We start from the raw sequence: 23544 nt of genomic DNA, 5'->3' as shown, positions 1-23544 counted from the left end.
GAGAGTATAGCGTTTATTAACAGATTATACCATATCGTTTCAAATACAAGCTTAATTTCCAGCATAGCGAGATCGCCCAGCGACGAGTCAACATAACAGAGCTCCACGGTAGAGCAATTTGCTAGATAAGATTCACTAGCAGCATTGAATCAGATTCATCAGACCAGGGTAAGTCTTATTTTCTTCATACAGTATCTCATACATTGCATTAATATTGTTTGAGATTTGTTAAACACGTAACTGGGAATCGATATTAACCGTAATTGAATTATCGCTGAGACTCGCAAGGAATCCTAGGCAAGTTCAGCCCCGCTGCTTTTGATCTAATTCAGACATTCTGTAGTGCATCGACAACTAAGAGACCCGTATTTATTTTCATGTGCTTATAAACGGTTTCAAGGGGTGAAAACGACCCCTAAAGAAAGGACCTGACACGGTGGTTTCTCAATTTCGGTACCCTTTGATCAACGTTCAAGAGGTTCACCTATCTACGATTCCTCGTTAAGCTTGCTGTTAGTTCCTGACTTTGAAGCGTAAACTGTTAAAAATTTCAGTACGGAACTTCCTAGACTGTATTGAAAGTTCCGATACGGAACAGTGAGTTCACCACATGTTTACTGATGATTCGACTTACAAATACAATAAATTTACCACACAATTAGGTGAATTCAAAATACTTATTTGTGTTGCTCTGATAAATTTTAGTAAAATTTGAACCTGGCCTTTGAACGGCATCGAAGCTATATCGCACACATATGGCTTGGACGATTTTCGCGAAATTTGTCACGTGGATGTTTTCGAGGTCGGTGAGAGTTCAGTGCAAATATGCCCTCGAATGATAGAACTTCAAAATGGCGAATCCAATATTGCGGACAGTTACATAATGATTTACTCGATTCGCATGACGATTGATAGACGGGAGTTGTCGCGATCCCTGATTACGAATCCGCCTTGAAAATTGAGAAATTCGAAATGCCGGAATCAATATGGTGGACAAAAATGCAAAAATTGATTTGAATCGCAAGAAACTTGATCGGTACTCGAGAGTTTTTGATGCCGCAATAACGAATCCGAACTTGAATGCTTTTTTCCGCATTTAGGGCATGAACAGTGAAATTTTTGTTACCACTCAAGAGATTGATCATTTCTGCAACACCATAAAATCCTAGAGAAACCACCAGGAAAACCACGAGTTGGATCACTGAAATTACTAAACTGTTTATTTTTCCAAAATTTAAGCAACAAACGTTTCGTATCATTCGATTAACCGATATCAACTATAGATGAGTTCGTTGGAAGAGCCGTCGATTCTCAAGGGGAACACTGTCGACAGAAGCAATGAGGAGGTTTTCAGTCATAAAGTATTCTCTCAAGTGGCGGTCAACAATCCAAATCACACGGCAATTATCTACGAAGGTGAGTTTATTCATCCTGTGACACGTGTCACACAATCACTTTGTCAAAATCACGGAGGATCCTGAACTGCGTGAAGTCTTGGCATCAAAATTTTTGTAGACATACGTTTTGAATCATTTCTAAGAATAAAGCTCTACTTTTCAGGGTAAAGAAATGTTGACTGAGTGAGCATTCAATGATAAGAAAGTGTTTTTTTACCCGTCAGGTAAGTGGGAAAAATGTGTAGATTTTGACTAACGCGTAATGCTCACCTTACAGATGAGCGTGGCGAAGAAACAAGGTTGACTTTCAGTCAGCTCGAAGCGAGGACCAATCAGCTGTCACGAGTCCTGGCGAAACGCTGTCGTCGATCCTCGATCAACGGCGTTGATGCAATCGTGGCGATTTCGATGCGGCCTACGGACCGACTTCCGACCCTCTTGCTGGCTACCTTGAAGGCCGGGATGGCCTACCTTCCCCTGGATCCAGAGTTTCCGGCCCCCAGGGTTGAGCACATCCTCACCGAGGCTGAGCCCCTCATCGTGGTCTCCGAAGAAGGAGGTGAGGACCATCCATTATGGAAAGTAGAATCGATGGTAGATTCCTCGCAGCTTACAAATTGACTTGTCTCTGAGGTTTGAGAAATAAGCGTTGGATACACCAGGTTTAAGATTGACAAATTAACATCGAAAAGCGAGATTCGGAATAAACAGCTACGATCAACACCCATACCTACAACTTTCTCTTTCTACGTTGGAAAAAGAATTTTCGAATTCCTCTTCTCAGCGTTTTCATGTTACGAAATCTCAGTTCTAGCAATTAACGGAGGTGAAGAATCCGCAGGACATGAGATGCGTTTATAGAGGCCGAAAGTTCACAGGCAATGACTCGTATGCGAAAAGTGGTCCAGAGAATCTCTCGTCTAAGCGTGCCTCATGACTCTGAATAATTTTCATCTATTCTGTTGATTCGTTTCAGCCGACATGACAATATACGAGGGCACACCTGCCATCACGTACGAGAAGCTTTTGGAAGAAGCCAGCAACGAGTCGACACAGAACATGGATTTGGACGCGTGTCAAGACCTGGCGATCGTTTTATACACTTCGGGAAGCACGGGGGTACCGAAAGGCAAGTACATTGTGATTTGGCTGAAATTCGAGCTCACGTGAGCTTGAAGGTTTCAAAAAAGGAAATTTCTCGGAACGAATAAGAAGGATTCAATTTCTGCATTTTTCGCCAGGCGTTAAACTGCTCCACGATACTCTGATAAATTCGCTTCGCTGGCAGTGGAATGTGATACCTTATTCGCCGACAGAGGAAAGATGCGTTTTCAAAGCAACTGTGACTTCCGTCGACAGTGTGCCCGAAATCTGGGGCCCTTTGCTTCAGGGAAGGTGCATCGTCGTTGTTCCAAAGCACATCACAAGGGACCCTCAGAGGCTAGTTCAACTTTTGGAGAAACACAAGGTGATTAAACGATCCGAATCAAAAGATTCGGCCACGTGAAACGAGATTCGGAAAGAAGACGAAACTCTCCTTTCCTTTGACCTTGAAATACCAGACTATCGAACTGTTTCTGCAGATCGAACGGCTGGCACAAGTCCCGTCATTGTTAAGGACTATCCTGATGTATCTGGACATGCAGCAGGACAAGCATCTCCTTAAAAACTTGAAACTCTGGATTTGTTCAGGCGAAGTCTTACCTCTTCCAGTGGCCGAACAATTCTTGGCCACATTCCCATCAGGCGAACACACGTTGGCCAATTTATGGGGTGGCACTGAGCTTACGGGCGATGTCACATATCATTTGATCAATCACCCTAAACAGCTCAAGGGTCTGGACAAAGTACCGATTGGTAAGCCGAGAGTTTTCAATCACCGAATGAACATGGCTCGAATATTATCCAGAAATCTTTGATTCCGTTTCCAAGGTAAGCCGGCAGAGAACTGCATTCTATATGTTGTGGATAAGAAGCTGCAACTCGTGCCGCCAGGAGAATTGGGCGAGGTGGTTTGCGCAGGGAAATACTTGGCGGCCGGTTACGTCAAAGGAAGAGATCCGCATCGTTTCGTGGACAATCCACATTCTTCGGATCCAGGTGAGTAAATGAAAGACACGGACATGTACTCGATTCCTTTCTTTGCCAGCTATCCGATACCCAGAGTAGCACACTTGTCGACATTTGACCACTTGATTGGTTGACCGGTAACGGATCACGCATAAACCTTTTTGTAATAACTCTGATATTTCTCAATGGATTTGGGCGAAAATTGATACACTTCCATTTCGGGGGTCACTGAATCCAAATTCGAAAGAAGAATTAAAAAATTTGATATTAGGGATTCAAAATGGCGGCTTCGAATTCCGGTAATTATAACCAGGCCTCAGCAGCCTTGTTCCCAAAAGTAAAAAATTAGAACAACTCTTTCGAAACTTGTTACTAATAATTACAAAGTTTTGCCACCAGCAATTTCGAAGTTTTGCTTGACTGTATTTTGACTACAAGTCAATCCACAGTCGACTTGTACATCATTACCGACAAAGAATGTACAATTTAGCGAGCATTTGTGAACGTATGATTGACATATAGTCAACTATTGGCTTCGGATACACCCGAATTATTTCTGCCCGAAGTAAGCGAAATATGAAGTGAACCGGTGTTGGTGGAAAAATAATAAAGTTACTATTCCACCTGCAGAATACTCGAGGATTTATCGTACCGGTGACTACGCAAGGATTGTGAAAGGCATATTAATTTACGAAGGCAGAATGGACAACCAAATTAAGGTCCGAGGACATCGGGTCGACATCGCAGAAGTGGAAAAAGCTGTTCTGGGATCTCCTGCCGTCGACAAAGCGGTCGTCCTTTGTTTCAAACCCGGTGAACTTTCGCAGGTAAATGGAAAGAGAAAAGAGTACAAAGAGCGTAAAAACCTTTCAGAGACATTGCGAAATACATTTCTCATCATACTGACAAGGAAACATCGATGCTGGTAATAGAAATACTAACAATCCTGCTCCTTGATCGAGTTTAGTCAATATACGAATAGTGCCGTATAGTGTTCAAGTTTTGTTCACTCTGACGGATTGCTGACCCTGTTACAGGCTCTCGTTTCGTACGTGACGGTTAAAAACAACACCCGTGTTTCCGGATCAGAGATTGAATCTCATCTCCGCACCATCTTACCTCCTCACATGATACCGCATGTCATAGTGATCGATTCGATTCCGTTATTGGAAAACGGAAAGGCTGACAGACAGAGGCTTTTGAAGCGATACGAATTGATGAGCAACGGTGAGGAAGAAATAATCCTAAGATATCGAAAACTGAATCACGACTTCACTTTTTCTTCAACTTCTTATTCACATTGTTACGCAGAAAAGGATATCGCCGTCGATTGCGACTACGAAAACGTCCCGCAGCCTCTTCTTCCTTTAGCCCGCGTCCTTTTTCCCACGGTAGCATCGGTGATCGGAAGTAGCGCTCGAGCCGCGGTGACGATCGACGCGAACTTTTACGATCTGGGGGGAAACTCTTTGAATTCGGTCTACACCGTCACCAGACTTCTTGACCAAGGCTACCGCATCGGAATAACTGACTTCATACGCGCGAAGAACATGGGAGAGATACTGCGGAGGATGAGGATCGACTCGGAGTCAGACTTCGATGAGCCTCCGTCCGAAGATGGAGAACGTTACGTCCTCGAGGAGCTTAATGACTCACATAGAAAAGACGTTATCGAGTGAGTATGCATATCAATTCTGTCGATCGAAAAGCTTTCGCTATGATTGAGTTCCTTCGGAATAAACCTAATCTGTCCTCACCTTTGAAATCCAGGATGATCACCGACAGTTATCACATGACATCCGACCTGGAAAAGTGGTTGCCACCTGTCATTACCAGAGAACATTTCTCCGAAGTGATACACAAGCTTTGGGATCCTCTGGTGGAGCAAGGATTGAGTTTCGTAGTGAAATCCACGTCTGGCGAGGCGCTAGGAGTTACGTTGAATTTCGACGCGAGAGACGAGCCTGAGGTGACGATAAATTCGATGATGACGGTGATATTCGACTTTTTCGAGTACCTTGAAGAGCCGATCCGAGAGGGACAGCTACCCAAGGGAAAGGGACAGATTTTTCACGGCTTCATGATTGGAACCAACAGCCGTGTCACTACAGCTGAGAATGTCGCTCTCGTAAAGGAGATGGAGGATCATATGATCAGAGTAGCCAGGCAGAAGGGCTTTGCTGGAATATTAGCAACAAACGTCAACCCGCTTACGCAGGTGATTGGCTTTTGGAGTTTCATTTCCTTCTCCGTATCTAAAACTTTAAGATGGAACGTTACGAGAATATAGAAAATAACACCTCTATCTAGTTGCCAAATGTAAAACTAACTTACCAATTTATCCTGACAGCAACTGGCGACTGATGTCTATCACTACGAAGTCTTACTGGACTACCAGGTCAACAAATACGTCGCGTCTGACGGTTCAACGCCGTTCGGAGAGGCGCCCGATAGTCAAAGAGCACTCTGCTGCTGGAAAAAAGTTTAGCAATTTTTCAACAGGAGCCCTGTAAATTGTTTGTAGTTTCTTACGTGCAACGTAGTACCGCTAGTTATCAACAGTCAATATCTGGGCGTTATTATTTGATGAATTTGATTCAAATATTGGTTATCCGGTGAAAATCAAACCAACCGGCAATGCAATTTGACGCCAAGTTCTAAGACTCACTTTGGATTGACAATGAATTCTCCTCCCTTGATAGTTCTCGAAATCACTGTCTATCCTCAGTGGGAATTAATTAACGCAATTAAATTTGGCTCAGCGTGATCCGCGGCGACTAGACACCGGATAAACTACTCAACAATATACAAATTTTTTAATAGAACGCCGTTGAAGTGTCGAGCGATGGTTAGAAGGTCATTAAATGATTCGACTCGTAATTTAGATTTATGCACAATAACAAAAATTACATTAAAAAATGATAATCAATTTAAAGTAATATCAGTAAGCGTAGTTTTACAAAAAAAAAAAATGCTATGTTCTAACAAAAATATAATGCTTGGAATCCAATAATTTGAGGTCGTTCTGATTACGCACATTACTCCTTGAACGATTCAAAATGAGTTTTATTATCAGAGTTCATTGACTCTGTACAAATAGAAAATTAAATTTCACTCAAAGATCCGTCCTCTGGGCAACTCTAACATAAACTCCGTCGCTGTAAAGGTTGATTCAGAACTGTTACACTTGGAATACCGTTGAGAACTGTCGCTATGAAACTCGTGCCGGTTCTACAACGAGAAGTTTACGATACGAATCATGTTTATATTAGGGTGCGTTTGTGCTTACCAGTTGGCAATATAGCTTTATTGTTTGAACATTTCAAATACACAATTGAATACATAATATGTATCTAAGTTTTTCCATTTTATCTACGCAATAGAATGAGGATTCGTATTGTCGGTTACGGTCTGTTGTAAATTCATATCAAATAAATATCGCCTCAAAAAATGAACATGCCGAACAAGATCGTAACCGGAATGAAAAATCCTCGATTTACGCATATCACGAAAAATCTGACATAAATTTATATGTAAATGAATATGATATAGATACTAAATATTCATTATAATACATAATAATCTCCGATATATAATAATTTACGTCTCCCGTATGCTTACATAATATGGATAAGTTTAATGTATACTTCGTTACGAGTTCACGGTGAATATTCGAAAGGTTCGGTGGACGTATCAATTAGAAACAGTTTTTCATCCACCATGGAAAAACAAGGGTGAAAGAAAGAACATTGAATTATACAAAAACACTTTTATATCCAGAAACATTATCTTGTCGAGTTATAACAGCCGTATAGAAATTTTTTAAATTGCCTTTCACGTATGTATATCTATATTCCCCGTATTATGTCGTATATTTTATAAATTTTTATGCAATATTGTATAATATGTATACATACTTCGAAATATAGAATTATAAGTAATGGCTACTTTTTTCGGTTATTGACGCGATAGGATCGAGCTTTGTAACAACGGGAAATGCATTTCGTTACGATGATTAATTACATTGCAACGTGCAATCGATAAAAATCAATTTTTCTCGTGCAAACTTTATTCGATTCCTTGAATAAACCTGAATTCGATCATCGAAGCTTGAAATATAATTTTATTAATTTACTTTTTTAATTTTTTTTATGTCTTTTACCTAATCCTATCATTATCATTATTTATGTTAATATTAATATTGATTTTACTACCGTATTCCTCTAATTGATCAAACGCAATTTGTATAACCGTCGTGTGTATTTTCAGGCGTGCGTGTATATTTTATATGCCTCTTTTGAAAATTTTCATCGATTTCGTTTTAGATTAAATATCGGCGTGGCGTGAAATCGTCCGTTTTCTTTATTTCTTCTTTTTCATCGACGCTAATTACGCGGCGTCGTAGGCAAATATTGACTTCGATTGTACACTATAAGGACACGTTTCAATTGATTTACTGTTCGTACGGACATTATTGTACCTACACTAATTCGCTATATACCGTAATTGTGTCATCGTTCAATTTAACGAAACAGAGAACAGAAAATTATTTTCTAAAGAACGAAAAAATCGGAGATAAATCGATACCGCTTGCCGATCTCATTTTTCAATAACTGAAAACAAAGCCGTTCATCCGGTACGTATCATTAATTTCGTGTGCGTAATTTAGAAAAATACGATGCTGATGAAAACTCGCCAGGTGATTACAATTTACACAATACATCAGGTTGATACAGATATCGATTATTTATTCTTCTCCTTTCTTCGGCTCGTTTCAACGCTACGGCAATTTATCCAAATTTCATTTCCAAACTACCTGGAGCTCTACTGATATTACGCGATAACGAAGCATTTTTATATAGTATCTGAATATCAGAATTTCGAACTATTCAAAGCCGTAAGTATATTACATGTGAAGTTCATTTATGAATTACTGTTGTTATTATTGAACGAATGGCCGAATACAATTGGATGTTTAACCTCGATTTACGTAAATGAAATTGAAACGGAATTGGAGCGTCGAAATTATGTCGCTATTCTATCATACACAGATATATGCGGATTTCTGTAAAAGTTTTCATAATTTTCCAATCCGTTGTCTCATCCAGGTCATCCATAATCGATAAATCGTTCAACGGGTTAATATAAATATATATATATATATATATATATATATAATATATAATATGTAAAGCTTGATATTCGTTAATAATTGTAATAATTAACATATAACATTAAATATCTATATACGAATAATGTATTTTATAATTTACACTGCTTATTAATTACTGCGCAGTCCTCGTCATCACATTCTCGCATTTATGCAGGTCTGTATACGCAAAATATCTTCTTTCGCGTGCAGCCCCAGTTTTTAATATTATCGCATTAACCGCGAACTCCGATCACACATTCGATTAGTTGCGTTGTTAAAGAATCATTCTTTACTTTTCCAGGGAAAGGATTGACCGGGAAATTTTTTAACACCGTTTCAAGTTTTCGAACGCCGAGAAACTGGCCAATATGCAATATTTCTTATTCCGCAACTTTCTCAGCATAATAATGCAGAATTCGTTACGCGGTGTATAAAATCGGTATGTCAAATATTAAATAAATACTATTGGAAATTTTTTTCTCATTCTAATTGTCTTTAATTCTGGATTTCTTATTTCAAGCAAAACTATTTCGTTTTCGATTTATTTATTTAACGCCGTGGTTGAGAAGAAAATACGTATTTGGAATTATTATTTTTTTCACAAGTTGAATCAGGCGAAAATGGTAAAGAGAATCTTTTACAAGTTTGATACTGTTCGTCGGATTTCACAGTCAGTCTTACATTCAGTCTTTCGAAACTGGAATCGAAAAATCAAATTACGGTGCAAGTTCATCGATGATATTTGATAATCCTATACGAGCAATGCGAGAGATGAAAAAGTATCTTTTTCACCTCCGTGTACGGTATACAATTTAGCCAGTTTCTTTGGAATCGCGTTATTATTTATCAACATTATGCTTCGTTCTATATTCGATCATGAAATCTCGGATATTGACGCGATTTCGAGATCTTGCTGCAATTTTTATCCTTTCACGCAGGCAAAATTTTCATGGAATAATTTTTATATGTGTATATATATATATATATATATATATATATATATATATGTGTGTGTGTATATATATGTATATATAAATGTTTAACGACATTGAACATATTTATGATACATTGTTTTATACTTGTTACGCATAATGTTGAATATCGTGTGAGAATTTTAAGATACATATATATATATATATGTATATATATAATATCCGTAGCTCGCCGGCGAACACGAAAAATAAATCTCACTCTTTATGGCATCGAAATAATGTGAACTCATAACTACAAAGCATAAACCTAGATTAGGATCGTTTAAATTTAGGATTACGGTAGAATCATCGATTCAATGATTTATCCAATTTCGATAAGGATTTTAAATATCGATTCATATTGTATTAATTGACATCGATACATCGTTTGATCCTACCCACTTGGTGAATAAATCTAATCTCTCGTTTTTTTCGTCATCGAAATATTTAATCATAATAAATCTTACGTTATAATTGAATTTCTCCATTCGTCTAATTATCAACTGTTCAAACTTATAATACGTGATATACTTAATAAATATATCTGAAGAAAAGTAACGACAAGAAATTTACAGGACAGTAGATACTTTCATCAGGTTAAGGCTGCGTTAATTATTGTCTTTCTTCGATTATGTCTCTCGCGTTTGGAGGAGCCTTATTACTTCGATGTGTCGCATCCTTTTTGCTACGCTATTTAAGAAGAGCTAAACACCGTTTACAAATACGTCTAAGTTTGCTTGATTCAATATACATACAATAATATGCGAATATGTGTATATGCATAATATTTTTCTTCTACTTTATTTATACATATACGCGTCGGTAATCCGTATCGTAGAAATTTAACCGTCATCAATCGGCAGAGAGGATGAAAGAGATGATAAATTCTTACCTTCGATCTACAAATAAATAATCTATTTAAATATTTCTCTTGTACTGTGTAATGTCAATGCAAACGTCTCAAGTTTCTTTAAATAAATAATTATCGATTGAAATCACTGTTATTACAATCGTACTCCTCTGTGATAATAAATGTTCGCATGATTATTTCAAACAAGCATTTGTCAAATCGTTTTCATCCTTCGTGCCCAAGTCGACATATATGTATATGTATGTATGTAATACGTAGGATACAGGCCTACATGTAAATATGTATATATGTATATTATACTGTCTATACATACATAATTCTAACAATTAATATAAATATACAAACAGCACTGCGCTAACTTCTTTCAAACATACTTTTTATGTCTGTATATATTTATGTATATATATATTAGGGTGTGCCAGAAAAAAAAAAAAACAAAACGCACATCAAAATTTCGGTAAAACAGTTCAGATAGTATATTTCATCCATACGCGAGCTGTTAATATTGATATTTACAGGTGTCTATTTATTCTTTACATTTTTCATTTAAATAACACGTAAAGAAAACCGAAAAAATGTTGAACTTTTTTTCTTCTCGTAAACGGCTTGACTTACAAACGATCTAGATACAGATTCTTATATTTACATTGTAAATGAATAAAAATAAAAAAAATAAGCACCTCCAAATGTCAGTATCAAGAGCTCATATTTGAATATTTGAATGATATATTCTATTTGAGATGCTGTAACGAAATTTTCATGCACGTTTAAAAAAAATATATTTATTTTTCATCTATCATTTTCATATATATATGTTTTTTTTTATAAATTGAGCTAAACTACGACTTTGTTCTATTATAGCTAGTGTAAGTAAGTGATGCCTTCGATGTCCTGTTTACCATTTTCAATTTGACTTTGACTCGACTCTGAATCACTCAAAACTCTTCATGCTGCTAAGTTATGTTATAATCTGTTATATTTTCTTTCTCCGTTCATAAGTCAACTTTATAGGTAGGTATCATATAAACAAAATTATACGTACAATAAGTTATCTAAAGTGATTGGTTATTCTGCACGCATACCGTAAATTCTATAACAACAACAACAATAATAATAATAATAATAATAATAGCTTTTAATAATAATTATTAACGATAATAATAATACTGATTAATGTATTGTCACACGAACGTCTCTTGGTATTATTCGTACATACCTAATTATATGAACGTAATACGAACACAAAGACAAAGATACATATTTAATATTTCAAACGGTGTTCAATACCGTCTAAGAATCACAACGATAAGAAATTTTGCAAAATAATGTAAGAAAACAATTTATTGCACGTTAAAAAATTGACGCAAACCGGTTGTACAAAACTGTAGTAATTTATTTATCTAATGAAAATTTAATCGCGTTGACTGATTGTATCGTTGGATCGTTATTAAATATGGCAATTGTGAAACTAAACTATTCGACTGTACAGTAATAATCTGACGAACAAAAATATGTTAGCAGTAATAAAATATCCGCGAATGGTAAATATTATTAAGTATTTTTTTATTTGTTTTTTGTTTTTTCCTTACACAACCCGTCATTATACGCATCTGGATCGTTGTCTGCAAATTCATGAACGGACACTGTATATTATACTCATGATCTGTGTTATATATTCACAGGCTATAATCGGTATGAATGAACGGATGATTCGATTACAAGTGACTAAAATAGTTCAAAACTGACGTGTGCCTGGTAATAAAATTTATCTTCATCGTCAGATGTATTAAAAATAAGTAAAAGAAAAAAAAAAGAAAAAAAAGGTGTGTTTGTAATGTTTTATTTATTTGTTTATTTATTTTTTTTTTTTGCAATTTGGTCCTACACACACTGCGTCGTCCACGCTTGATCGGTCGTCGGTTAAGTATAAGCTACAGAGTTTGAATCGTGAGTTTTCAAATTCGGCGAATAGTTTCCGCTCCTCGGTATACAATTTCAATGCATGTGACAGCTCTCATCCGATATATCGTATCAATGTATCAGGCATGTTTCATGCATGCGTTATAATATAGGTATACGATGCGTCAGTTTATCGAAGCAAGAAATAACGTGGTGTAGGTACATACCTACGTGCAAGAGTAAAAGTTTGAAAGATTCTTACCATACACGATGCAAGGAAGTGTTATGCGAGAGAACAAGGATCGATGTAACGAGAGAAACTTTGTGCCGTGGAAGTCCGAATGTTTGGTGTATCGCAGGGATCCATCGATGTTACGGGTATTTCGGATAATGGATTTCGGTACCGTGGTTTAAAATTTACTCGGACAAACCGGCGGGTTCATTTGACCGAAAACGTTTAGCTCGTAGAGCGATGCGACGGCTATGAAGATCAGGTACCACACCATCAGAAACACCCCGTATCGTCGGTCAAGCTTCCAGCCGTTCAGATGAGTCACAACGACGAGAAAAACTACCGTCGATAGCAGAGACACCGTCGAGTAGGTCAGGCCTGCAATAGTACCATGCCAAGTCGTAGAATCAAAGAACCCGGGTACCGATCGGGAAGTAAGAGAGAAGGAGCCGAAACGAACAAAAACCTGGTTTTGGCGCGGAGTTATCGGTACCGATTTCCTCCGCTCACCGCCTTCCGGTTCTTCGATCGTTCGAAATCTTTACAAACCAGGCAGCTGTCAACACCTGGTCAACACTTAATAATCGTAATATTTGAACGACCAAGGAACACAGAAGCAACGATTGAGACAAATCGGTACCTACTGCTAACTTTCCGCTGAAATCTGGCACAAGTTTGTAATCCTAAGTTTCTTCGACTTCTCTCTCACTTCCCGGCACCAACGAATCCATCCCGCAAGGTGACCACCCACCTCTGCTCGTCACGTTCACGTGGGAACCAGGCGCTATCATGGCTGTCTGAATGAACCAAGGAAGCCCAAGGCAGACCAGAATGTCGAATACGTTACTGCCGACCGCGTTACTCACTGCCATGTCACCCAGTCCTTCCTTGATCACTGCCAACGATGAGAGGGCATCGGGGACGCTCACTCCGGCTGCCACGAATGTCAGCCCCATCACCGTGTCGGGTATGCCCAACGTGCTACCTGAATATAGGAGGATCAAGTCAGCCGGTGTGACTAATTTTTCATCGAGGAATAATGTCCTCCGCTTACGGGAACGGGGACGCAATTGGAACCGTGATGTTTTCTACCTATTATCGTGATCATCCAGACCATGAAGTAGCTGTAGAAGCTGATCCATATCATGGAAACGCAGAAGGTGAAGGGGTACCACCTCTTCCACTTCTCCTGCCGGCAGTCTGGCATGGTTACGCGACACATGAAGTGGATCGGGTAGACCAAGCCCCATGAGAACAAGCCCCACTTTCCACCGTCGGTCGGTCTTACCAGTGGGGAAATCTCGTTGGGGTCGGCCTCCTTCGCTTTGTAGTACTGCGGCTGGGCTGGACAAGCCGGCTTTGGATGGGCTGGATCGGAAGGGTCCTGGAGGCCGGCCATGTTGCCTGAAAGAATCGAAGCCTCGTTAATTCGGACTGAAGAATTTGGGGGTCGGGGATCATTCACCTTCGCTTTTGACTTGGTCCGTAACCGGGGAGTTTGGACCGGTGTACGAGAGTCGCTCTTCTTGGAGCGATCGATAACTGACGAGGGCATTCTCCTCGGCAGGATCGTTGTCCTTCGGCAAGTACGGAAGGTTAAGGGATTTAGCCCAACGCTCGAGGCGCTCGTTGAAGGAGAGAACGACGCAGTATACGACGTACGTGAAGAGCATGAAGAGGGCTTCGGGCCTGAAAGCGTAACGCGGTTGAACTCAATTCGTTCTTGAATACGAGGGGGTAAGAGAAAAGTACGTAGCTCGATCGCGTTACTGGCGTACTCACCACGATATTGATTCGTTATAGATCGTGCCAAGCATAACGAGGATCGAGATCATGTAGAAGAAACAGTCTCTGCAGAGTGGCCACCAGTTCAGCTTCGACACTGTTCCCGAAAACAGGCCACACACCGATATCACGAACATTATGTTGAACACGGCGCTGCCAATCACCCCGCTCACCTGTAAAATAGCGGTAAGAGAATATGAGGAACCGATGATCGATCATTCCGACAATCGCTTTTATTCTCCGCGTTATCCATTATCGCGCAAGCAACAATCGTAACTCGAAGCTGGATAGGAAGAACAAAGCAACGTCGCTGATTGCAAATCGGACAACGGGACTCACCCCTATGTCGTCTTTAGCGAAAAACACCCCTATCACAACTGTCGCCAACTCGGGAGCGGAGGATCCGGCAGCCATGAAGGTGGCACCAGCGACGTCCGGAGAAAGCCGCAATTCTGTGAATACCAAGTGGATCAAAGATGAGAAGATCGAAGGGGCTCGGACTGTCGAAAATCGTAACTGTGCTCACCTTCGCAAATCCTGTCCAAACTGGAAACGAAGTAATCGTCACAGACGATAGCCAGACCGAGGAACGTGTAAATAGCAACCAGGATGTCGATTATCAGTGCACCATGCTTACGGGCCTCAGGCCCGACCAACGGACGTGGAAACTGCTCGATGGCCGGCGGAGAGCAATTCTCTCTTCTTGGTCTCCACGTCGGACGAGCCTCGTTAATGATCGTTGTAACCGACTCTGGCATTCCCTGCAACGTATGTTTCAACCTCTCAGTTATGCTGAAAAGAAGGAATTCTCTCACGGATATCATTCGACCGAATATACCAGTTGAAACAAAGAGTCATCATCGAAACTTTTACTCATCAACAACGCGAAGGGTTGACCATGCTCCATATAACTACGCACCATGGGACTTCCATGACTTGCATCATGAACCATGACCTTTAAAGTCCTGCCAGAGTAATTCCAAATGACCAGGAGCAACTTCTCGCATGTTACCATAAGGGTAAAAGTTCTCCGGAGCAGAGTCAACCCATTTCAAAAACGAACTCCAGCTCACCGTGGTGTTTGGATTCTGAGTTGTCTTGACCTTCTCGGCACCCTTAGAATCAAGTTTGGTTTCCGGGGTGGTTTCGATGCTAACACGCTGTTTGTTGCCCTTCGGAGTCTCGGTTAAAGTCTTTTCAGTAAGCAAAGAAGGCTCCTTGGGAGCCTGAGTGACTGAATTGGAACTAATCGTTTTCGGTTCGTCATTCGCGAGGGCTTTCCTCGTCGGCGAGTCCTTGTCCTTGCGAATCGCGGTCGCATCTTGCAGGTCTTTGCCTCCGCTGATCGGCGACTGATCGGGAACAGAGACCGGAGTCGCAGAGTCGGTCATACTGGACGTGTAGACCGATGTTGTCGTCTGAATTAAAACGTAGAGGAGAAACAGGCCGACCTGAAGTGGCCACTTTTCCCGCCGAGTCAACCGACGCCGTGGTCTACTCCTCATCGTTGGGTGTTGCTGCAATTTAAGAAGGTGTCGCGTTACCGAAGCTCTTCGTGACAGCCGCCGCGGTGCGTTATATGCGTCAACACGTCGGCTCGCTCAAAGTATCGCGTTACCTTAACCGAACTGCCCGAGACTCGGAGTGTGCGGATCTGGGTTACATGAGGATGGGACGAGAAGGAAGACGCGGAATAAGAAGAGGAGGAAGAAATGTTGGCGAGAGGATGGGGGAGAGGTCAATTTGCAAATTACAGACTCGGGAAAGTAATTCGAGACTCGCAATCAGCCAAGGAAATCTCGACTCGTTGAAGTGCTGAGGGTATTTAATCCTCCCGCAGGACGTGTTTGCCTCTCGGCGTGATTTCGAGAGGCGATATCTGACAGGTTGAGAGGCCTATAGTGTCGTATACCGAGGGCGTGCTTGTCCGGGTTTTCATACCCTGGGAATTTTATGTTGCTTCAATTTTTAGGACCCTCGGCAACGGCGCCTTTCACTTTTCCGTATTGTCAAAACTCGAAAACGCCAAACCCTTGGGCGAAACCTACGCCTGATGTACTGCGAGTACCTTATCCCAAGCGCCCTCCCCTAGGGAAAATGTTCGTGTGTTCAGACGTGCAATGTATGGAAAAAAATCGTCGTTTTGTTTATTACATGATTTACCTTGTAAATTCGGTAATATATGTAAGAAATCACATGTGGTTTTATGCATATGAATAATAAATGACAAAAGCACGAATCATCAAATCTACTAGATCGAAATTCATATAGTTCACTATATAGTTGATAATATGATTTTTGTTATAGTAAATCTGATGATTTGTGATTTTGTAATTAATCATGTGATTTCATATATATTTTATTGGTTGGGTCGGCATTCGAATGTCGTACATTTTGAATTTGCGAAACGTCGACTCCTTGCGGTGAAATCTTTTCATACCTCACGCGTAAGTTTGCGAATTTTTAAATTCATGTTATTTGCATTGGAGTATTTTTCTGTATACTGCGCAAAATATTTTGAGCTATTTTTCGATCACAGGATCGCGTATTCATTTCTCTGTAATTGGAATAAGAAAATCGGATTTAATCGCGACGGATCAGAAGACGAAATTCAATTGAGTTTATTCGAAATTTCCTCTAGCAAATAAGTTCACTAGTTTCCAATGAAAGTTATATTTGAATCAAGTAAGATGCGGTTGAACGAAAACGATGAAGCCACTTGGGGCAGTAACTTTTTTTTTCCACCGCTCACCGTGCCGAAAAAAGCAATTTCTGCAGCTTGGATGGATTTAAATTTGATACAAAGTTCGTGCGACTGTGAAGTCAATTTAAAAAAGAAACAAAAGAAATTTTGGTGGTATATACTTTTTGTAAGAAAAAAAAAGTATGAGCTGTAAATTAGCGTAAATTTTCCATCTGCCGCGGAGTTCCGGTTTCTGGTAAACCCTTCGCATGACCGCATTAACCGGTTCATGTTAAAATTGAAACGTTGTCTCAAAACGCCTTTGTTTGAATAAAGAAGTACTTTTTCGGACGATTTTGAGATGTTTTGGATATATAAGTCAGAAATTAATTCTGTATTTCTTTACAATTTGCGTATTTCTTTTTTTGTACTGTGAGAATAATTCTAAAAAATAAATAGCAGTGATGGATTTTTCAGAAAATTTCACCTGTATTAGACATATAGGCACTTGACAATTATTTAATATGCAGCATATCTTGAGAAAATCGTAAAAAAATGAGAATGAACATTGTAAACTATTGCGTAGAAAAAAGCGATTAAGACTAAGGAAAGAGAGAAATGTCCGGTTACGATCACTGTACGCAATTAATCCAAAATTATTTTGATTTTTCATCATCACCAAGAAATGATAATGAGAAAATTTAATACGCGCGGTTCACCGTTCGTTTTTACTACGCAGGTTGCTATAAATTTACAAATATCGAATGATATTTTCTCGCAACTATGGGGCGTTAGGCAAACATTGAACGACTGATTTAACGTCGCAATATTCTAAAAGGCGACAGGCCGCATGCGCGTTACTATTAAATCATTCGAAAATCGTCGATTGTAGGATTTCGGAGGCAGTTGTCGGAAACTGTGAGCTTTGGCGAGGTTCGGTTTGGCAAGGATCGATTCCCTCTTCCTCTGCCCTTGTCTTCCTCGCTGACTCCGGCGCCCCGACGACGATCAATCCGTCCTTGTCCCTTCGCCGCCCTTCGCCGCCCATTCCACCCCCGACAACCCCGCCTCGTCTCCTCGCGTGCCGTCCTCCAAGAGGAGCAAATATCCCGCAGTATCTTTGCGCTACGTCACCAGCATCAATAACGAGTTTCTCTTTCTGTGCAAAGCCGAGGGAGGAAAACGAGGGAGGAAATTTCAGGGTAGAAAAACACCCGGTCACGGGATTCGAACGACGGTACGGACAGGATAAAGGGTTGTGAGAAGAGTGAGAGAAGAAGAAGAAGACGATGATCAAGACGAGGAGGACTAAAGGGTGAAACGCTGCTAACCGATTCTCCGCTAATTCACATCCACCTCGATGTATGCTCGGAGGAAAGTACGAGGAAGAGAATTGATTCTCCGTTTCAGCTGGAATCGTTCCCGGATATCCCGTAAATCGGATATTCTATTTTCGCACAACCGACCGGACTAATTTTCCTCTAACCGGACTCCGTGATATTGATTGATCTATTTATGGAATGTTAATTGACCCTTTCCACCCGTCCACTCCTCCCTCCGTATCTCGTAACATCTACTTATTATACATACAAGCAACACGGAGGAATTATCGGGGATCACGGGTAAATCCACACGGTTCAATATAGTGGAGGTAACAATATCTGGCAGAGACTCGACGAGACCCTGATACGTAATCAATGCATCGAGCTGATTGGATTCATTGGCTAAACCAGCTGACGCGGTCTCGCTATGACGCCAAGTATATCCCTCTACGAGTAGTTCACTGTACCCTGGCTCTGAATCAGAAGCGATGCGAGAGACTGCTGAAACGATACTCTCGTTCCGTATTTTTTTAAAATTTTTTTTCTCCCCTTCCTCATTTTTTTGGGAAAGGGAAAAGCGGAGACGAGGAGAGAGAATCAATCATCGCCGTTCAACCAATTTCACTCTGCTCTTGGTAGTATATTCCTGAACCGCACGCCGGGATTCAAGTGTCTCGAAGTGTGCTTAATGCACGTTGTGTCCTCAATTAGAATAATGAATTACCGTGTGGTTGAACAGAGTCGAGTTTCCGCCATTGGCGATCAATGGGCTCGCCGATACATCCAAGCTTTTTCCCATACAATTGTAACGTTATCGTCGGTGTCGTTCGGTATTTGAATTAAGTTTCGTCTGTTACTGGCAAGTATTATTGTGTACATTCGATACGATTTTCTTTGTCACACTGAATTATATAATTTATATTTTCTTCCATTCAGTGTTATCTGTATTGTCTCTGCTTCTTTGGAAAGTTTGTTATTCAATTCTACGCTGGTACTGGGAATTTTAGGAACGTTGTAATGGAATCATCGTTGGAATAGTCTACGTATTAATAATGATAAAATAATATTCATCAACGGCGTTAATTAACCTAGCAACGCAATTCAGTTGTGTTGATACAGTAACTCGAACTGCCTGACGGCTGAACGTGACGGTTTTTATCACTAGTGAAAAACCGCGACGTAGCAAGAAAATTTAAACGCTTTGATCCGGGTTTCTGGCTCACGAAGGGATTACGAATCTCCATGATTTCCCTTGGCGGGATATTCTTTGATTCAATTTACTGAAAGAGAGATCGGAAATGAAACGTCGAAAATTAATCACCGATACGAACCGCACGATCCCGGTAAAATTCTCTCAATCCGCTAAATTTTGTATGCGATATTAAAATATATTCTAGGCGTTTTTCACGGAGAATATTTCAACTTTCTCAGATAAATTTAATCTTGTTATTCCAGATACGATTCGGTGTACCACAAAATTTTAACTCGCGAATTTGACAGGAAGAATGAAAACAACGTTGCGGGAGACGCAGAGAAATTGAAAAAAGTTTTGAAAAATGCTAAGCCTGAATATAATTACAGTGTTTGAAAAATTCCAGCTGTGATTTATCCTCTTATCCAAATATTTTACGTACTTCTGGAAATTGTAAGGAAACTTGAGGGGAGGAAAATTTCAGGAGAGTGTAAGGTTTTGTCTATCGCGTGGGTTGATTTAAAGTCTTACGGATGCGAATATAATGTTTCTAAAATGAAATCGAACATGGACTGACCATCAGGGATAAATTTTACGAGCGACGAGGATTGCGTAATACAAATAAACCGCGTTTGGTGATCGACAATGCGAAATATTCGTGTAACTTGAATCGTGAATGGAGTTGGCGAGATGCTCTTGTGTACGAATAATCTGAAAATCTATAGTCGATCTGATATTATCATATCTGAGAGATACGATGATTAATCGAAAAATGCCGAGAGGGAGGTACTTGTTGTATACGAGGACGTACAACTCTTGAAATTCCTTGTCTGTCTGACGTAGCAGAGAAAGACGAACTGGAGAAAGGTAAAGCCAGGCACAGCTGACGGTACAGCGGCGATAAACTGATTGAAAATAAAAGCTGTACCAGTGCCGCGGAGGAGAGGAAGGGTGGCTCGTTCGCCCTCTCAGTAAAAGACCAACGTCACTTGGTTAGCGAAGTGTATAAACCGACGAGGTGAAATGCTTTATTCCGGACCCACTTAGGGCTCTTCCATTCAAAGCTGTGATGAATTTCACTCGTATTGGGAATATTTTACGGCTTGAATGTGGACGTTGACTGTACGCGGAGTGAATCACCGTACACAGACTTGCGAGGGTATTTTGAAAACTGAATACTCAAGATTCAGGCTTACGTCAAATGAGAAATAACTTCTGAGTCGTTCTTGCCGTTGTATGGTTTCGCTCAAAACAGCCATCGGTAACTGGCGAACGCTGAAAGTGATCCTGGAACCGAAATAAAATCGCAAGTGGTGCAAATAGCGGCCATCTTGATTTTGTGCCAGGGATTGAATTCGGCTTCCAGACAACGTGGCGCCGTAAATCGTGACCTATATGCAACTTCACGCCAAGGATTTGGATCTACAAAATAATTTTTACACACCATTTTTTTTTTTTTTTGTATTTTTGTCTTCGGTAAACCGTGTTTGTGTCAAAGAGCATATTATGAGAGTTAATTATCAGCAACTTTGACAGTTGTTTTTAAAATAATTATTGTCAACTCGTAGAACAGGAGGGAATTCCGATTACTTTTACCTAGCTGCAGTTTATATCCTTTACTGAAAGTAAAGTCCAGAGGAAGACAGAGAAGACACAGAAAAACGAGAAAAAAGAACTGCAGATTAAAAGAAGAGGACTGCAGACGAGGGGAAGGGGCCTTATTTATTGGATTAACTTTATTTTTCCAATAGGTATGCGAATATAGCTGCTGGCTCTTTGCGTCAACCGCTAGATTTATCGCCCACTGGATCTTGCGGTAGTTTTTTCAATAATTACAGGTGTATAAAACAAGTAATCGCAAAATCCTGTTAATCCAAGTTTTGGACTCGTTATTAAAAGCCTTGATCCTCGGAAATTTTTCTTTCAAGTTCGATGAAAAATGATGAAATTTTATCCTTAAAACTCTAGAGAATTGCTTGAGTTTGTCAGAGAACGTTAAAACGTTGCGATTAAGTCTCGGCAGGCGTACAAAAACCTTATAGAAAAATTTAGAAATCCATAAAATGAAAAGTGAGAGTTAGCTGCGTTTTGGAAAAAATCGTTCTGCTCAACTGAATATTACTAAAATTGGATTTGCCGCAGGTTTCTTTTCGTTTGTGGAATCTTGAGGGAAATATTTTCACCGAGTAATTTCGACGTTCTTAATTTTGTTTTCCTCTACAAGCGCCTATGACACGGTCGTTACTTGAAGGAACCAGACGTTGATTACTTAGCGAATTCATTAAATATTCGTCGCTGAACTGCAAACCAAACGAAATTCTACGAGCAAAATGTATTAATTTATTCTTAACAGCGTAGCAATATAATATATGCAATATGCGTATATGCACAAGGGTAGTTCACTGCATGTTTCAAACTAATATGACACGTTACATCAGAGTTTGCAGGCGTTCACGAGTCCCATAGGATTGATTATGCAGCCGGCGTTTATAATTGCTACTGCACGCAGCCGTTAATTAAACTACCCTGCATCGATCGATCGATTAGTTTTCCATTGTAGTTTTCCGGCGTTGAGCCTACGATCTTTAATCGGCAACCGTTTACTTCTACGAAAAAAAATAATAAGGAAGAAATAAATCTCCTACGTTCATCAATCACGGGTGGCGATCAATTAAACGCTATAGATGTGCATTTCACGAGTTTTTCGCTCTCAATTGCATTAGAAAATAAAACATTTGTCCAAGCGTAATCGTACGATTTATTTTACCCTAGGGAATTACAGTTGAAATTGGTTACTGGATCAAAAGAAGACTGCGGTTCTCTTAAAGGGGAACAAACGTTTCAAAAGAAAGTAATTCCACAGCTAATTTGTGCGTATAATTCTCTCAATTATTCGGGTAATGAGCATAACGAATTTGACGCACTAAATGACGCTTTGACAAAATGCTAATTGTTTCAATTATAAGTTGTTCAACAAGTTAGGGACATTTCTCGGCGGAATGGTAAACGAGTCTGATACAAGGTGAGCAAACAGAGACCCTGCACTATTGTTGAAACATATAATTTTGTGTAATTTTACATAGCCATGAATTAGTTTAGGACAAAAATCAGGCAAGACCCCAGTAACGATTATTATGCTAGAAAGCATAAAATGTGAGGGTATTTTTAAACACGAGGCACGACCAGCGAGTGTGTGTAACGGTAAAATTATTGATTTGCATAAACAGCTCAGTGAGGTTTGTAGGTTGAGGGTATTAAGTAAGAGACGTGCAAAAAAAAAAGCGCAATAAATCGCAGAAACTTACCACTGAGCTGATGGGCTCCTCAAGCATGTTTTCCAGACTCTTGAAGAATCCAACAGAAAGTATAAAACGACGATTCACTTATCTCAGAATAACAACATCTCTCGCCTCGAAATTATCTGAAAATAATGTGAGAAAAAAAAAAAACTACCCTTGACAGCGGCTCTACTGTCTTTAAAGCGTTTTGCAACCCGTTACAGTCGACAACGAGTTCCGCTGTTCTTGGATCGTTGATTATTCAAATATCCCGTAAATACGCGGTCGAATCAAGTCACTTGCAGTTTACCTGACTATTTTCTTGTTTTATATCAATTTTTACTTGTTTTTTATCGACGCTCTGACGTTCCTCTTTGCGCTATTTCGCGTGTAATGCGAGGCTTTCCACGCTCGCCTCACTTTGCGCACGCGCAATTCTCCTCTCGTGCGCGAAGTGTTTCACTAAAAGTGTTAGCCACCGAATTCCGCGAGTGTTTTAGTGCCTGCACACACGCAACCCGCTCTACGCAAAAGAAAACGGGTAGCACTATATATGGGCTCGAGGGGTAGTTAGCAGGGGTCGAATTTAAGTAGCTGCCTCGATTTAACTAGCCAGTGACTACCCCTCAAAGGGTGTAGATAAACTATAGTTTTCATAACTTGCGCGGGGAAAACAGACGATGTATATTCAT

General features: G+C 40.0%; 2 protein-coding genes across 4 annotated transcripts; one reads left to right on the top strand and one right to left on the bottom strand.

Annotated features, from left to right (window-relative positions):
• The first annotated feature begins 43 nt into the window (after positions 1 to 43).
• On the top strand, positions 44 to 6813 carry LOC124215060 (beta-alanyl-bioamine nonribosomal peptide synthetase ebony-like). Of its 2 annotated transcripts, none has more exons than XM_046617959.2 (12): positions 44 to 168; positions 1284 to 1416; positions 1675 to 1956; positions 2374 to 2526; positions 2639 to 2865; positions 2981 to 3254; positions 3330 to 3497; positions 4098 to 4294; positions 4505 to 4694; positions 4779 to 5142; positions 5238 to 5685; positions 5818 to 6813. In XM_046617959.2, exons 2-12 carry the CDS (start codon positions 1284 to 1286, stop codon positions 5953 to 5955), a joined length of 2574 nt encoding a protein of 857 aa, XP_046473915.1. In that variant the 5' UTR covers positions 44 to 168; the 3' UTR covers positions 5956 to 6813. The 2 variants fall into 2 exon arrangements, with proteins under 2 accessions (XP_046473915.1, XP_046473916.1); XM_046617960.2 differs by having other exon boundaries at positions 63 to 168; positions 1240 to 1416.
• Positions 5974 to 23233, bottom strand: LOC124215063 (probable sodium/potassium/calcium exchanger CG1090). Of its 2 annotated transcripts, none has more exons than XM_046617966.2 (9): positions 22880 to 23233; positions 15451 to 15894; positions 14904 to 15138; positions 14717 to 14829; positions 14375 to 14550; positions 14058 to 14281; positions 13685 to 13996; positions 13344 to 13577; positions 5974 to 12970 (listed from the first exon to the last, which is right to left on the bottom strand). In XM_046617966.2, the coding sequence occupies exons 1-9, from the start codon at positions 22904 to 22906 to the stop codon at positions 12771 to 12773; spliced, it is 1965 nt and encodes a 654-aa protein (XP_046473922.1). In that variant the 5' UTR covers positions 22907 to 23233; the 3' UTR covers positions 5974 to 12770. The 2 variants fall into 2 exon arrangements, with proteins under 2 accessions (XP_046473922.1, XP_046473921.1); XM_046617965.2 differs by lacking the exon at positions 22880 to 23233 and adding an exon at positions 20771 to 20868.
• Positions 23234 to 23544: the final 311 nt, after the last annotated feature.

The sequence above is a fragment of the Neodiprion pinetum genome, chromosome 3 (assembly GCF_021155775.2).
Source record: "Neodiprion pinetum isolate iyNeoPine1 chromosome 3, iyNeoPine1.2, whole genome shotgun sequence".
Classification (NCBI taxonomy): Eukaryota; Metazoa; Arthropoda; class Insecta; order Hymenoptera; family Diprionidae; genus Neodiprion; species Neodiprion pinetum.
This window is presented reverse-complemented; position numbering and strand designations above follow the sequence as displayed.

Excerpts from the sequence above, each read along its gene's own strand:
- LOC124215060 (XM_046617959.2), top strand. The coding sequence starts at position 1,284 with ATGAGTTCGTTGGAAGAGCCGTCGATTCTCAAGGGGAACACTGTCGAC. Across the intron at positions 2,527-2,638 it reads AAGCACGGGGGTACCGAAAG|GCGTTAAACTGCTCCACGAT; the intron begins GCAAGTACATTG and ends ATTTTTCGCCAG. Across the intron at positions 3,255-3,329 it reads TCTGGACAAAGTACCGATTG|GTAAGCCGGCAGAGAACTGC; the intron begins GTAAGCCGAGAG and ends TCCGTTTCCAAG.
- LOC124215063 (XM_046617965.2), bottom strand. The coding sequence starts at position 20,833 with ATGGCTGTTTTGAGCGAAACCATACAACGGCAAGAACGACTCAGAAGT. Across the intron at positions 15,895-20,770 it reads GAAGTTATTTCTCATTTGAC|CAACACCCAACGATGAGGAG; the intron begins GTAAGCCTGAAT and ends CTTAAATTGCAG. Across the intron at positions 14,551-14,716 it reads TCGCTAAAGACGACATAGGG|GTGAGCGGGGTGATTGGCAG; the intron begins GTGAGTCCCGTT and ends GCTATTTTACAG.